We start from the raw sequence: 15,607 nt of genomic DNA on the forward strand, positions 1-15,607 counted from the left end.
GTGACTCAGAGATGAACAACTGGGTACTGAACAGTGCAGGGGACGTTTTTCACAATCCTTGGATTACTTGCAAAATAATCAAAAGTAGATTAAATATATGTAAAAAGAAGTACAGACAAATAAACAAGAATGAATGGCAAATCCATCCACATTTTAGTTTCCTGAAGTTCAGCCCACTGTTGTTTTTCCATATCAAAATAATACAAAGGGAACATTATTAGAACATTCTAGCACACTTTGTAAAATTCAAAGTGTTTCCACACATTGGACTGGAATGATAGTTTGATCAATTTTTGCTGCATCACATGTGTTGTCTGATTAATGATTTACATTAATCATGGAAATTGATTAATTATTACACCCCTCCCAAAAGCGATTTGCCAAAAGTTTTTTGCGTCTGCTGGCTGCTCAATGCTTGTCCAAAAAATGTCGTCTAGTCGTCTACAAGTGGGTGCATCAGAACGGAGCGAAGCCCATGGCCCACCCAGTGTATTTTCTATGTCACGAACACGATCGTTTTCAAACTGGTTCATAATGATTTCAATAAAGAAATACTCATAAATGAAATTTGGAGCTTAATTGTCTTTATACATGTCCTCCGTCATCAAAAAAAAAAGCTACAAGAACATGCTAAAAACACAAATTTTAATCGGAGTCGGTCTTAATACATGAGGACGAACTTCTGTCCTTTTTTTATGATGGCGAAAAAGTTAAATGAACAGATGGCACAGCAAATGTGCAAAATAAATGCACGACCTCATCAGACTGGAAAGAGAAATCTGACATTGTGTGTAGCTTGAATCAGGTGTGGTGCAGTAAAAATAATGACCACCGCCACCAGCCTCTTCCACAGAAACTATTTCTAAGTGAGGGGGGTTTGGGAGTGTTTGAATAGGGAGGCGATGCGCTGTAGATGAATTTTTAATGGATGCTTTTTACTGTCTGAGAGTGTCTGGCAATGCCTGTGTGATTTGTCATCATTGTGGTGCTTCGGCTAGATCTTCCTGCGTCCTCGCCGCTAAGGAGAGGCGGCGGCCAACATCTACAGATCCTTGTGTTTGTGAAAGGAGCAGCACGCCGGGTCACGAGGGGATGACGTTCGCCCGGGGCTGCAGATGGGCAGCTGGAGGCTTTGCTTCATTCACAGAATACATGAATTCCTATGCACACATAAAACTCCTTCAGTTGTTTGGGAAACCTCAAGACTATTCAGCAAAACCCAAGGAGAGCCTGAAGACATCAATCAAATCCAGTCGTTATCCTCAAGGCTTTTCTGCTTATTGAAGCAACACTGAGCTTGTTTAAGAGAAATTTAGTACAAAAAGATATATGTTTGTTATATTATGTGGTGGAAATGAGGACTTAAAAAGGGCAAAAAGACTGCTACAGTATGCAAAAAGGATGCACAAACCAAATTGGGAGTCACTGAGCTGCGAGATAATTTGACCTCAGCACAGTGTCCTTTCCTCGGGGATTTGTTGTGTCAGGTATGTGAGTGTGCAGGTGCGCATGCGTGAGCTCCTGTGGATCAGTGAGCACGTGTGCACATACTGAGCTGGATGAAGAAGATGCTTTAGGCGATCTTCATCATCTAGCCCACAGGTACAGCAAAAGAGCACGCCACGTTCCAGGGAGCAGGAGTTTACAGCGTTCTCTCTGGTTTCAGCAGAAACTCTCCATTTAAAGAACACGGTGTTGTTAAGCGGTCATCATTTCATCTTTGTTCATTTAAAAAGAAAGTATTTCCTTTTTGTCATTCACCTGGCACATTCTGGGTTTTCGGTTCTATTCTGATCCCCTAAAGAAATCAAAATACACACATGCAAAAATGCTTCAAGAGAAAAAAAATCTGAGGGAATTTTAACATATTTTAGGTAGGAATCTTAAAAAACAAAATAATTAAATGTGTTTTGTGGGATGAAATTAATGTCACTTTAACTAAATTGGTGGTCAATCCTTAATCTTTTTGATCAATTTAAGTCCCAAAATATTTCCAAATTTGGAAAAAACAAGAATGCCTTCAGAATTTGTATTTCTTAATTATCTGACGTTTTTTTATGTTTATCAATGCAATTCTTAAAGTTTTAGCAAACCAAAAAAATAACCGGAGGGCTTTTAAGACCAGCTGTTGTGGGGAACCAACTTCAAATGCAAAGTAAACATCGGGGCTGTGTCCCAGTTCCCTGCCAACACCCCAACTACTAAAAAAATACATATAATGGGACTATTCGATTTGCAAAGTATTAAATCGAATCATTACAAGCATTTTATGATCGTTTATGAAGCCACTGTGTTGTGATGATGAAAAGCGTTTATTAAAAAAATACATTTAACACTCCCCCTCCCCAAAAAATCATTTAAATGCGATGCACTGGAATCTATATTGGCCAGTTCAGTGAACATCGATGAATACTGTTTTTTCTTTTTGCAAGGACTTCTGGGAAATTTCAAGGCACTGGATTATGGAATTGTGGATTTGGACAGCCCTACAAAATACTCTCTACTATGTAGAGAGTAGTGAAGGAATCTGGACATAGCCAGGGTCATATCCAAAGTTTCTCTTTTGGCTTTTCCCATCAGGGGTCGCCACAGCGAACTTGGCAATGTTTTACGCCGGATGCCCTTCCTGACGCAACCCTCTCAAAGCAACCGGGCTTGAGACCGGCACAGAAGTAGAGAAGGGAACAGGGAGCAGCCCGGAGTCGAACCCTGGTTTCACGGACGGAAGGCGCCGCAAACCAGCACGAGCTAAACCGGCTCCCAGGGTCATATCCAAAGACTGTACGGAAAGAGCAATGGTCTGTGTGGTCATGTGAATTATTTGCTTTAAACAGGAGTCTCCATTTGCATCCTGCCGGCCAATTACAGCTCACGAAAAATGTTATTTTGTGGTCCTCACCTTTATATGAAAGTGAAATATTGGTGCAGTGAGGGAAGTCACTTCCTTCTCACAGAGCTGAAGTTAGGCCAGACACTCTCATTGAGTTCTATTTTAAAGTGCACCAATCTGCTGAGCTACAGCCAGAGAAACACAGATAAACAACCTCCAAGGGTGAAAACCGACTTCCACCGCCCTTTCAAAATAAAACATTTCTATAGGACGCCCCTTCTGTGCCTCAAATGGAGCTCATTGACCTGTGAGGCAACTCTGACCTCAAAACTAACGTTAGGGAGGTGAGTGGGAATGAACACACGCTCTGTGAATTTTTGGGCAGCTTTCCAGAGCTTTCCCAAAAGTTCAAGTGGACGACATGAGAGCACATGTTTGAGCTAAAAGTTCTTCTCCACGGTGAACTTCAAAAAGTCCAATTTAGGTCCAGATTTACTGATCACAGGATCAGTATTATAAACTACCTATAAATTATAAGAGATTTTAATAAATAGTTTGATCTTAAAGGAAATTTTTGAGTTTGTATATGTTTTAGGAGGCATTTTAAGTATTTATTTATTCTATTTTAATCTATGTCTGCTGGGAATGACAAAAGTCTTATCTCTCTCGCTCTGTCTCTCCATCTATCCATCTCAACTGCTTCTTCTCATAACCCAAATGTGGCTGTGAGGAGAAGTTCTATCAAGCCTCATGGCATCAAATAGTAGTGGAGCCATGATTTGAATTTAATGTTCCAATCAAGTTAAAGAGGCCACATGTTCAAAAGCACAAGAAAAGTCTTAATAATAGATAAATATCATGTTTTTTTCTTTTTAAAATCCCTGACGTGGTCCAACCTCACTAAGATCTCTGATTTGAGTTCAACCCCTGATTATAAACCTGAGTTTCCTGCCTGGTTGTCATATCATCAAACTCCTGATAGTTTTAAAAAACAAACAGGCCTGAAAGTCATTCTAGAGCCGATGATTCGGCCTTCACCCGAAACAACACACCTCCATTTGTGGACATTTTCCTCATACCGTCGTCATGGATGTCAACTCTATCCACAAAGACGAAGAAGCTTCTTATTACGTTTGATTTTATTTTAAAGTTTTAAATTGTTGTAAAGGAAAATAAAAAGTGGCTTGAGACGCAGATGAGGCTCCAGGCGCTTTTCTTTTTTCAAAGAGGAAGTGCAAGTGAGATCAAGCTAATCAGAGCCCCTCTCACCTGAGAAATGTCCATCACAGCGTCACAGCTTAGAGGTCGGGCAGAGGTCAGGTCATTGAAGCCCAGAAGAGTGGAGATGATCCCGTTCTGATCAATCCTGCGAATCATGGTCCCATCCACGAAGAAGATCACGCCGTACTTGTCTACAGTGATGCCTGCAAGTGAAAAGTTACCCAATGAGTCGCAGAGAAAACCCCCGTCTGTTATTTTATCCATCTGTGCCCAATGCGAGGGAAGGGGGCACCGCTAAATCATAATTACGAGCGAGGCACGGCACTAAAATAAGAGACTAATAAGGCCAATGAAAACTAATGCGAGAATTGATTTTTTTAATCAATAACTTACAACAATAGAATTATCAAAACAGATGAAGAGCACCTGGAGTGTAGATTCGATTACAAAATAAAATTGTATCAATATGTTTTCTCCTTGTCTCATTTTCTCTTGACCCACATATCAGTAAAGAAAATTATACAAGTGAATTTGTCTGTTACCCTGGAGTTGAAATGAGAGTTTTGGGCCACCTGGGAACTTCTGATTGAAAGTAGATATTAGAAATAAAATGAAGAGGGACAAAAACTTGTATATAATCCAATCTTCTACAGCAGGAAACTCACAGACACACAACATATTACCTTAACCCTATAAGCAATCACATTATGCAGTTCTGAGACTCCTGTCTCATTAACATGATCAAAACATTCCCTAAAAATCCATTGTGTATCACTTAAACGTGATTGCTGCAATTCTTCCACTAGGGGCAGTAGAGGGGCTTTTCCTGCCTTATTTCAAGACTGCTGCCTTGATGAAATATCAACAACACTTTGGGTGGGAAACGTTTAGCTGATTTTCAAAACTTTAAGCTGAGAATAACTCATCTATCGTTTAAAAAAAAAAGGCTTAGTTGAAAATGAAAAGAGCTAAATTAATTGATAATCGATCCTTTATAATACAGTAACACCAAGTAAAAAAATGAATGGATCACACTCATGTTAACATATGCATCATAAACTAGCATTGTTGAGCAAAAACTTACCAAATCACACAATGTATCACAATGTCAGCATTACCTCTTGGGTTAGTGAGGGTCGCCTCCACCGCCTTCCCCCCGTCGCCACAGCGGGCGTCGTCGTACGGGAGGCACTGGTCGCCCGTGCCGGCCACCAGCTCCAGGTTCTTGGCCACGTCTTTGACAATGTTCCGGGATTTCACCTTGTACACTTTCCTGCTGCTGGTGTCGGACAGGTAAACGGCGCCGTTCACGGGACTGGTGGTCAGGTAGTACTTGTGCGCCGGGCTGCTGCTGGAGGAGCGGAAAGGGGGAGAGGAGGAACCTCAAGTCAATAAAGCGTTTTCAATGAGAAACAAGGCGTAACACAATTAAAATGGATTCAAAAGCCATTTAGAGAGTCAATTGGGCCCAATTACAGTTTAAACCAGGACATGGAAAAAAGAGAAAAAAACAGAATGTGATTAAGCATGACAAAGTAAAATAAGATTAAAAATGACATAACGGTGCAGCTTAGAGAGCATCTGCAGTTCAGTTAGACTTCTGCAAAGAGAAGTACTCCAGTGAATAAAAGCATATTTCTTCCCTCGGTAAAATTACTCCTAATAGCAACATTCATTTATAATAATCTACATCTACAATATAACTGCATAATAATGCAGCTGGAGCAGCTTGGTAGCTGTTTGAAGAAACACAAAATGTTGTTTTATTTCCCCCAGGACGCACAAAAAACACAACCGAACCAGAAATGCAAACACTTTGTGGATCCATCGGGCAGATTTTCCAGCTTGGGAGAACATCCCGTTTAATTCTCAGTCGAATCAACAAAATAATCCTTGGAACACGGGGTTACCTAACCTGACACGCAAACAATAGAGGTGAAAAGGGGTGGGGGTGGGGGGGGTAAAACCTTTGTGTGCGTTCGAGTTTGAACAGATGAACAGAGCTGGACAGCAACGGGACTAAAAACCATCTTTCTGTTTACATCAATAAACTCAACACATTTGATTTTCAAAATAAAATCAAGTTTTGAGTTGTGGTGTTTGTCGCCCCAACAGAGACGTCCACATTTATCAGGCGAGATGTGAGTTCAGCCTGACCCTGTGAGGGAAAATCTGTCAGCGGGATGTCATTCAAAGTGTATTAAGGAGGTGTTTGAATTATAACCTTCAGGGCTCTTTCGGGGTTCGCGGTAAGCATGGAGGTGCCAACAGCGCCTGTTTTGTAAAGCACCAGAACAGAAAAGTGGGTCTGCAGCTTTCTAATCTCCAGAGTATTACAATAAATGACAATTGCCCTTCAGTGAATCAGCAGTGGCAGGGCACTGCAGCAGACCTCGAGCACATATGTCACCATCAGCCCACTCTCCCAGTTGACTGATCTGCTGCTGGAGTGCATATTCCAGTCACAGTGGGCGATCTTTGACAGGAAATTATATATCTTACAGTAGGTCAGTCGCAAATCTCAGTAACTGGATTCTTCCTTGCACCACCATCTGTCGCGTGCAACCGGCTGCTACCTTATTAGCTTCTGGTTGCAGGTAAAAGACAATCGTGTCTGAACATATGAGGCATTACTCCCCGACGTTGAGCTACAGCATCTATATTCACCAACGACATGCATTTTGTGGGGGATAATTGGATTTCGCTGCACGCCGTCGCAGAAATGGTTGGAGCGAGTGGGTATATCCTTGGCGGGGGGTCAATGAAGATTGCGGCGAGATCGCCCACCTCCCACTCCTGTCCTCGGCTCGCACGAGAGCAGGAAGCGTTTTTTTATGGACACATGCTGTGTTTCCTGGATAAAGCCTCCTTTTTATTATGCAAATGTGTTTGGCGCTCAGAGATCAAAGAGAATCCGACGCTACTTCAGGGCGTGCTTGTGTGCGGGGTAAAATGTGTATGTTAGTGGACTTAAAGGGCTGGTATTACTGCACACGAGTAGCAGAGATGGAAAAAGGCAGAAAGCATGGGTGTGTGTTGTGTTATTCTGGTTACACTTGAAAACAGAGGCCAGCAACCGGCATCATAAAGCTTTTCATCCTTGGTTTGACTGCGTGTTGTACAGCTTAAGTCATGACCCCGTGACAGAAAATCAATCAGTAGCCCTTTACCTGAGACATGGTATCTAAAGAGGGCACACAAAGATTTCCCCAGCTGCTGCCTGCCACGGCAAAAGCAGTCTCTGTGTTTTAAAACTACAGATTAAATCCACACCAAGCTGCCATTTCGGTAAGGCAGAGAAATCTTCATATACCTACTATGTCTCAGAACTTGTCAACAGGTATTGCATCACAGGAAAGTTGAAAAAAAGGGGGGGGGGGGGGGGTTGAGGTGTATTTTATGTTTTTGATGAACTTACCCCCCCCCAAAAAAAAGAAATTAAAAGAGATTAAATCAGTATTCTGTAGATTCGGGGAGAGAGACTAAAACTTTCACTGTCAATGTAAGGATGAACTTTTTCTATCCTCATGGCAATTTAAGACGTCCTAACATGGAGAGCATGGTGCTGAATGCAGAAACGAGGAAACCCTGAAAAGTGCAAATAAACTGCCTTATTTTTGAAAGAAATAAAATGCACACATGCAGTTGGTGTTTTAGAGAAGTCCTTCCAAACCTTGACAGCCAGACTACAAACTTGAGGAAATGCTGGATGGCTTACCTATGCCTGAAGTCTTTATTTCTGCCAAAGTGTTCGAAAAGCCGAAAAAAAGGAAAGGTTAAGAGAGAAGAGAAGAATGTTTCTTGTTAGTAAATAGAAAGGAGTGAACAGAATTAATAGAAACAGATGTTCACAGTTGTGTTCTTAAAGGACTGAACTTCAGTCTACAATGACTGACCTTCAATCTATTAAAACTGAATGTCAATTATAGAAGAATTAGATGTCAAAGTCTACGAAGACTGAACAACAGAGTCTGCAAGGACTGGACTGAACGTCAGAGTTCACATAGACTTTCAGAGTCTAAAAGGACTGAACTTCAGAGTCTATGAAGACTGAACTTTAGAGTCTACAAAGATTGAATTTAGAGTCTACAAGGACTGAACTTCAGAATCTACAAAGACTGAACTTTAGAGTCTAAAAGGACTGAAATTCAGAGTCTACAAGGACTGAACTTTAAAGTCTACGAAGCCTGGACTTTAGAGTCTAGGTTCGCCTTCTGAACGAAGGCGAATCTGCAGCGAGACTGAAAGAGAACAGAAAGTTGGAGTTGTCCTTAACATTCAATTTAGTTTTAATATGCCTCTCCCCCTTAGTATGATCTGTGTTATTATATCTTTAATATTTATTTTAATGTTTTGTAATGTATGTAGCCTTTTTTAAAGCAACCCAGTCTACAAGGACTGAACTTTAAAGTCTACAAAGACTGAACTTCAGAGTCTACAAGGACTGATCTTTTAGGTTTTTTGCCCCAGGTGCTGCGCCATGGCATATAGCCTTTGGCCAAAATATACTGAGATCAGATGATTAATTCACCAAATGTTGGCAGTTTTCAACACTCATGTTCCCCTGGTTGGGAACCCTCATACCACATCGAGGTGATGTTACCTCAGCTCCAGGACGCTGGTGACGTTCCCAGTAGTGAAAATCCTCCTCACATAGTTGTAGTCACCAACATACAGACTTCCATCGGAGCCGCAGGCCAGAGCGACAGGGGCCATGAGCTTGTTCCCGTCAGCGAGGCCGTTGCAGCTGGGGCAGGAAATGCTGCGCCTGCGCCCGTTTCCCATCACGCTGCCGATCACCGGGGGTTGCTGCGAGATGAAGACGTTCTCTCCATTTCCCATGTGAAGAATACCTGATGGAGGCGAACATGTGTTAAAACTGCAACTCCATCAAGAGGAGCTCTGAGAAAATGGTTCTTAGAATAATTAAATGAATAGCACAGAGAAGCTATTTTCTGAGGGCAGAGAAGTATGAAGGTCATTTTTAAAAAAAAAAGGAAAAGCTAACAACAAAATTTGTATTTATTAATGGACACAAAAAAGAAAGTTGCATCAGCTTCTAATCCTAAATCGACAACAGTTTTGGCCCAAAGTTTCAAACCAAATGGTGCTCTTGGCACAGGAATCAGCGAAGAAGGTCACTCCTGCCCGCAGTAATAGACCTCAGCTCTTTATAATGACTGTCTGCTCTCATTACTATTACTTCAATTTTAATATGTCCACACTTGAATTTCCCTCCTGGGATTAATAAAGTATCATTGAACTCAACTGGAGTGAATGTGAGGTATCAGCCGGGTGATTAACATACACAGCCTGCAGCTTGACATCTCGCCGTGACAAAAAATGTCTCGGTTCTAGCTTAATTTGAATCTAAAGAGAAACGAAAACCTCCCGCCTGTAAAATGATGCATGCAAAGCCAGCAAAAGATTGGACATATGCTTATTTCTTTATGCATTTTAGAATATGACCTCCTAGTTAATTAGAAACTAAAGACTGTACTTCAAGCTGTTAACAATCAAGTCTTAACTCAGGCCTTTAAAAGCCTTCAGGACATCTTGAAGTCAAATCAACTTTATTTACAAAGCCTTTCTCATACAATAGGCAACACAAAGTGGTTTACACAATGAAAATGTTTTTCATCCTAAAAATCAAAAGCAAAACAAAGACAGTGGAAATGGCGTAAAATGACATCACATGCATACTACCATATTTTCCCCACTATGATGTGCACTTAAAAGCATTCATTAATTAACATAAATGAATGTGCCACATGATTCAAAGTGGCTTATACATGGAATAATTCTGGTTGTGTTTACTGGTGGCAAAGCCATTTTAGAGGTACACGGTAGTGTGTAGTAGTATTTTATTTTTACATGTTACTGACAAGATTGGGAGTTAGCGTAGTCACAGTAACATCTATTTAAGCGGTAACAGTCTGCTTTTTACGTGCTGCAAACAAGGTTGGGAGTCAAGTCAAGTTCACTCCTCCCTCTACAGTGCGTGTTCAGGCGGCCACTTCAATCAAAAGTTTATGTAAACGCCCATTTTTGAGCTTCTGCATTTAGAGCTTTTTAGAGCCACTAGCTAGCAGGATGTTTTTTCTCTCTCTTGGGAATTTGATAGGTTTTATTTTGGTGAATAAGATCTGACCTAAACAGGTTAAATAGAAAAAACTCAAAGCTATGACGATTTAGCTAAGAAAAGTGGAACTGAACTGACGTAGTTGCATTTCGATTTAAACATTTCACACACACGTGTGTGTGGGTGTGTGGGTGTGTGTATGGGGTTTTCACTGTACAACAAACAAGTGAGTTTTAAGCTGCTGGTCTGCATTCTAGTGATTCGTGTGAACTGAAATATCCCCTTCAAATAAATGTCTGTTAGAAAATTTCACATTGATTAAAATCCAGAGCGATATAAAAAAATATTTTTTTGTATTGTTATACTTGCTTGATGTCTCAACCATGGTGTTTGTACCAACACACAAAACCTATTGTTACACAGTAGCATCTAGAGGGTGTGTTTCAGCCAAAACGTATTTGTGTCTATTTTCTATTTTAAATAACTTATTACCCTTGATATACAATAAAATAACTTACTAGTAACTTTTGAGTAAGATGTAACAACTTTTAAGACAATAAATTTTGAATGTCTTATTCAATAATTTGATCTAAAATACGTCTTTCTAAACAATATCTCCAATGAAAGAACTTTTTAAAACTTTACATAAAATATTCAAGCAGAGGATTTATTTGTGAATTATTTAAAGAACCTGGACTGGTTTTGTTGGGCTTATAACACAGTACAAATGCATTTAACAACAGCAGCACAACATTTTAAAGACGAATTTATCTCAAAATGTTTAATTTTAGGCTCACTCTTAGATGAGTATAGCCTAGAAATACTGATATTTGGACTAAATAAGTGAATAACTAACTTACATTAGACATATAAAACTTTTTTAATTTACACTTTTTTCAGACATATTTCAAATGACCATTGCGATGTACCTAAAGATTATTATTTTTAGCTAATTTAAAATCTAATTTTGTCTTAACAGGACAGGACATAATACATAATCTTAGGAAACCAAGACAAATTATTCTAATTTCATAGAAAGATAATTTACTTGTAAGAAATAAAAAACATAAATCTTCTTAAAGAACATTTTTTGCAATGTAAGATTTACTTTGATCTATTTTTTCACATAAGACCATTTGCATCAGCTTATTGGAAAAGGTCCTCAAATGTAAATGGAAGAATGCTGATGCTGCTGCTCAGTGAAAAGTAATCAGATCTGAAATTCGGCATCTGTTGCATGGCGTTCTGCCTCTGGCGGTACTTGGTGGCTTGGATTTCTGGAGTTGAACAACATGTGGGCCATCAGAAACAATCTCAGGGACGGATGCAGCCGGGAGAAGCAGGCGGACAGCAATTAAACAAGGGATGAGTTAAAAACAAAACAAAACATGGGCACCATCAAGAAAAGACATCGCCAAATGGGGTGTTGAGCTGGACGCACAAGCATCGCTTGATATGAGGGAGAAGCGGTTCTCATGGAGCATCAGGCAGATCCTCAGCTTCATCCTCTGTGATGAGACTGCTAAAACCACGGTAGTGACAGCCCTTCCCCAAAGATTTCCCTTCCACTGTCTTCTAGCTATAAGTTTTCGCCAATAAGAACCCTAAATTCATCTTTAAAAAGTAAAAGAAAAAAAGGAATTGACACAGAGGTTCAGTTCTAAGGATAAACTGGAATAGGTGAAATCTGCAAAGTAGGTTTTCTGAGGATTTAAGGCTGTAAAACTTCTCACTCCACACATTAATCACTTTTCTTAAACAATCATGAATATTTTCACACTTTTTTCTCTTGTTTAAACCCTCAAAGTTCAAACTGTCATAGAAAATTTTAGTATGAAAGCAAAGATAAAAGATTTAGGCAAATGTGACCAACTGAACACATTCTGTACAGGAGCCCCTGATAGTGCCCTCTAGGGGGCACTATTAGCCCCCAGCACTGACCAAAAAGGGCAATAACATTTTTTTTTTAATAATGGTACGACATCTGAAAGTCCCTCACATCCTTTTTTGTTTCTTTACTTTTTGACGTTCTTGGGTTGCTTTTGTACACACAACGTAAATTTAAAGTCATAATAGTTAAAACGAACATCTGATTGTCAAAAAATCTTTGGTGCTTTAACACAAACAGTGGGGGACAGATTTGGGGCATTTCTGTGTCTGTATGATCAAATATTTAATACAACAACAAAAGAAAAAGCGTCTGATTTTTTATATCTTATTGTGATATCTTGAAGTAAAATAGGCACATTTATTTTGCGCATTTGGCTTCTTGTACTTTAATAAAACACACCAGGATTCACTTGCAAACAGTCTCAGAGTTCATTATTAGAAGAGCTTTTATGAATGAAGGGAACCTTTTGGAGAAAAAAAGGCATCTTTGAAGTGAATGTATGCTAAGTTCGAAAGTGGTATCAAACTGTTTAAAAACCAGTTTAGTAAATGACTCACCACTCTGGATATTCAAAGCATGGTGCTTGTCTATTGTCCATCCTCCCAGTTTGGAGGCAGTGGTTTCATAGCCTTGTAGCACAGCAGTTCTCTTCTCCCAAAGAATGAGGTCTGGGCATGACTCATACTCAAAGCCTACGGAGACTACAAAAAAAAAAAAAAAGATAAGTTTAAAAGGACTGAGCATCAGGTGGTGTGGAGGAAAGCAAAAAGCTGAATTATTGTTAAAATCCCCGTACCAAAGGCTTCTGAGAGCCCGTACACCTTCTGGCTGTACACATCAGTCTTGTCCCAGATGAAGTCGTAAGAAAGGTTGGGAGCTGCGGGGAACCACTTTCTGAACAGCCTGCCCTCCACAGCCACCATGAGGTGGACCTTCATCAGGTTAAAAGGGATGGTGGAGTGGGTGAGAGTCACTCTCAGGATGGACTTGTACCCAGCAGTCCTGCTGCTCAGATAGCCTAGTTTCATCTCAGTCCCGGGTATCGGTACCTCCTCCTGCAGAGCCTTTAGACAAAAGAAAGAAACTTGTCAACTGGCAGGTATATTACCTCAATGGATACAATCTAGGAATGCATAATTCCTTAGTTGTTTAAAACTATACATGAAAATGCCTTTGAAGCCTTACTGACACTTTTTATTTTAAGCAACAAAAACAAAATGTCTTTGAAACTACGGCTTCAGACATAAAAACCTGACATTTTGGGTTTTTAATGTTGTTTTGTTCTTTGTGGTTAAAAAATAATTTATTCAGGTATTGTTTGAGGAGAAAATAAGGTATTATCATACGTTTAGCGCAAATAGCATTGATTCTTCAATGTGGTTCACCTTCAGCCAGTTTTAACTGGCTTGTGATTGGATGTCTGTTTGCTTCCATCACATGTACATATAAAGGCAAAGACAGCAGAGAGACACAACAGGAATAGAAACTAACAAATTGGCCAGAAATAAATTATTTAGGCCTTTAGTCATATTCACTCATTCAGGAGGTTTCCCCCTACGGGTGCTGCAGGTTTTTGGGTTATCCATACCCATGGAGGGTCACAGAGAGGAGTGGCTGCATCTTAAGGGGAGAGCAGGAGTGTTTTGCAGTTCCCTTGAAGCATCTATGACCTCATGGGACGTAATGAAAACGGAACGTACCATGTGTGGTGAATGTATCGTGAAGTATTTCTAAGAATAACGTAAGTTACACCACTTATGACTAACAGGAGGTTCTATCGTACAATACCCTACACGTATCTGTCTCACCTAATTCACCCTTACGTGCTATGACCCATAACTCGCAGCATGCATGTAGCAAACATGGGCATGAATATTGTTGCTCTAAGGGTCTACGACTTGAAAATGTCATGCGTGCCCCCATACAGGCTTCCAAATGTTCACCTGCATCCACCCTCAAGGGCAGTAGTGACTAAGGCATAAATTCTCAATTTGATTTAGATAATCTTGTGCAAACCTTTGGTTTTAACCGTAAAAAACTGAGACTAGATTGATTTTTCAGAACATATCTGCATCCTTACATGTATTTCCTAAATCGCCATTATACTGTGCTCTTTCAGGCTTTTGCAGCATATAACACACCTAAACACAAACTGAAGGACATATTTCCCATGGCGTCCAATTATGTATTTTGTTATTGCATACCACAATAAGTGTTTTTTTTTAGAAATCATTTAATAATGATAGTAAGTGCTTCATTAGTAAAAGTCTCATAAATGTGCATGAATGCAGCATAAGCCTTGAGCTAACACTCTGCTCTGTCCAGTAGCAGAACAATGAGATGGCCTTAGGAACGTCTGGCATTAGACCTCTCCATAATTAGGCAGCGATGAACTGAAACCCTGATTTTTACATTTAGCTTAAGGGGTCAACAGGCATCGTTCGAGCAGCTAAAATTACATCGCGACGCGGAAGACAGTAGCTATTGAGACAGCAGCTCAAAGCGAACATGCCACTTTCTGATGGGTTTATTTTCACACGCTTGCAGAGGGCGGCTATTTGTGCTTAACTGATCAAGATTCCTTTTAAAAAGTCGAAGTGGGAAGATGTCCTTGTGCGACTCTCTTGGTGTGTGAGCGATAGAAAAAAGACAAAAAAAACAAGGCTTCTATTAATAGAATGAACTGCATAGTAAATTCACTGATATGCCATCAATCATGTGGTGCAAAGTGGGAGATAGTAGAAGGGCACCTAGATGTATCAAGACATGAGGTAACGACGCAGTCAGCCATAAACTGAGCCCAAAGACTCTGACTCACACGTGTGGGCAAAAAAAAGACCTTAAATGTATATACGGGTAATCATATGCACACAGTTGTTCTCCAAATACAACCATTGACAAACATTTTGTTGCCTTTTTTTGATAAAAAGTGATATCTGTATTGATCCTTTTGCACAAATTTGAACACTTTGACTTTATGAATTGAAGCAACATTTTCTGCATGCAGTTCAGACATTAAACATGTTTGTTTTCCCTGTGATACAATAGAAATGAACTGAATAAACTGGATTTTTCCTACATTCTAATGTTAGGTCATGACAGATTCTAATTTAGCCTCATGTTTCACACCGATAATCCTTTTCTCTAGAATCCTTTCATAACAGGATGAGCTGATGAGTCAAAAACCTAAAATCTCCAGAAGGAGCCCAAATGACCATGCTACCACCTTCATGCTTGAGTTAGTTTAGGACAAGTGTTTGAAACAGCTAAAGGCAAACAACAAGAATTCTGTTTTTTCTACATCGGGACAGAAAAGCTTTTGGCTTAAAACCCTTCCATACTGACCAGACTTCTTTGAGTTCATCTAAAGGAGAGCGTGAAACAGCTGAGAACTTCAGTGAAAAGGGACTGATCCCACTCCCAGTGGGGGAGAAAAAGGTCCCACCACAAATTCAGGAAATCAGGAAAATTCAGGAAAAGCCAAATACATTTTAGGAGTTTTGGCAACCTAAATATCTACCTTTTCCAATAATATATTACAGAAAAATCCTTCACAAGATGGCAGAGAATGTGCAAAACCTTC

General features: G+C 39.9%; 1 protein-coding gene across 8 annotated transcripts in view; it reads right to left on the reverse strand.

The window, feature by feature from the left end:
- Positions 1 to 15,607, reverse strand: part of tenm4 (teneurin transmembrane protein 4) — a 211,425-nt gene that overhangs the window by 37,978 nt on the left and 157,840 nt on the right. For 5 of the 8 annotated variants that reach the window (XM_023962051.1, XM_023962049.1, XM_023962055.1 and 2 more), the window contains 5 exons: positions 12,821 to 13,088; positions 12,582 to 12,725; positions 8,655 to 8,904; positions 5,170 to 5,402; positions 4,100 to 4,254 (listed from right to left, as the gene is read on the reverse strand). In XM_023962051.1, the coding sequence (XP_023817819.1) occupies positions 4,100 to 4,254; positions 5,170 to 5,402; positions 8,655 to 8,904; positions 12,582 to 12,725; positions 12,821 to 13,088 (1,050 nt within the window). Of the gene's footprint in view, positions 1 to 4,099; positions 4,255 to 5,169; positions 5,403 to 7,769; positions 7,791 to 8,654; positions 8,905 to 12,581; positions 12,726 to 12,820; positions 13,089 to 15,607 lie in introns of all 8 variants that reach the window. The other 3 variants (XM_023962050.1, XM_023962054.1, XM_023962052.1) reach the window with 1 other exon arrangement.

The sequence above is a fragment of the Oryzias latipes genome, chromosome 13 (genome assembly GCF_002234675.1).
Source record: "Oryzias latipes chromosome 13, ASM223467v1".
NCBI lineage: Eukaryota > Metazoa > Chordata > Actinopteri > Beloniformes > Adrianichthyidae > Oryzias > Oryzias latipes.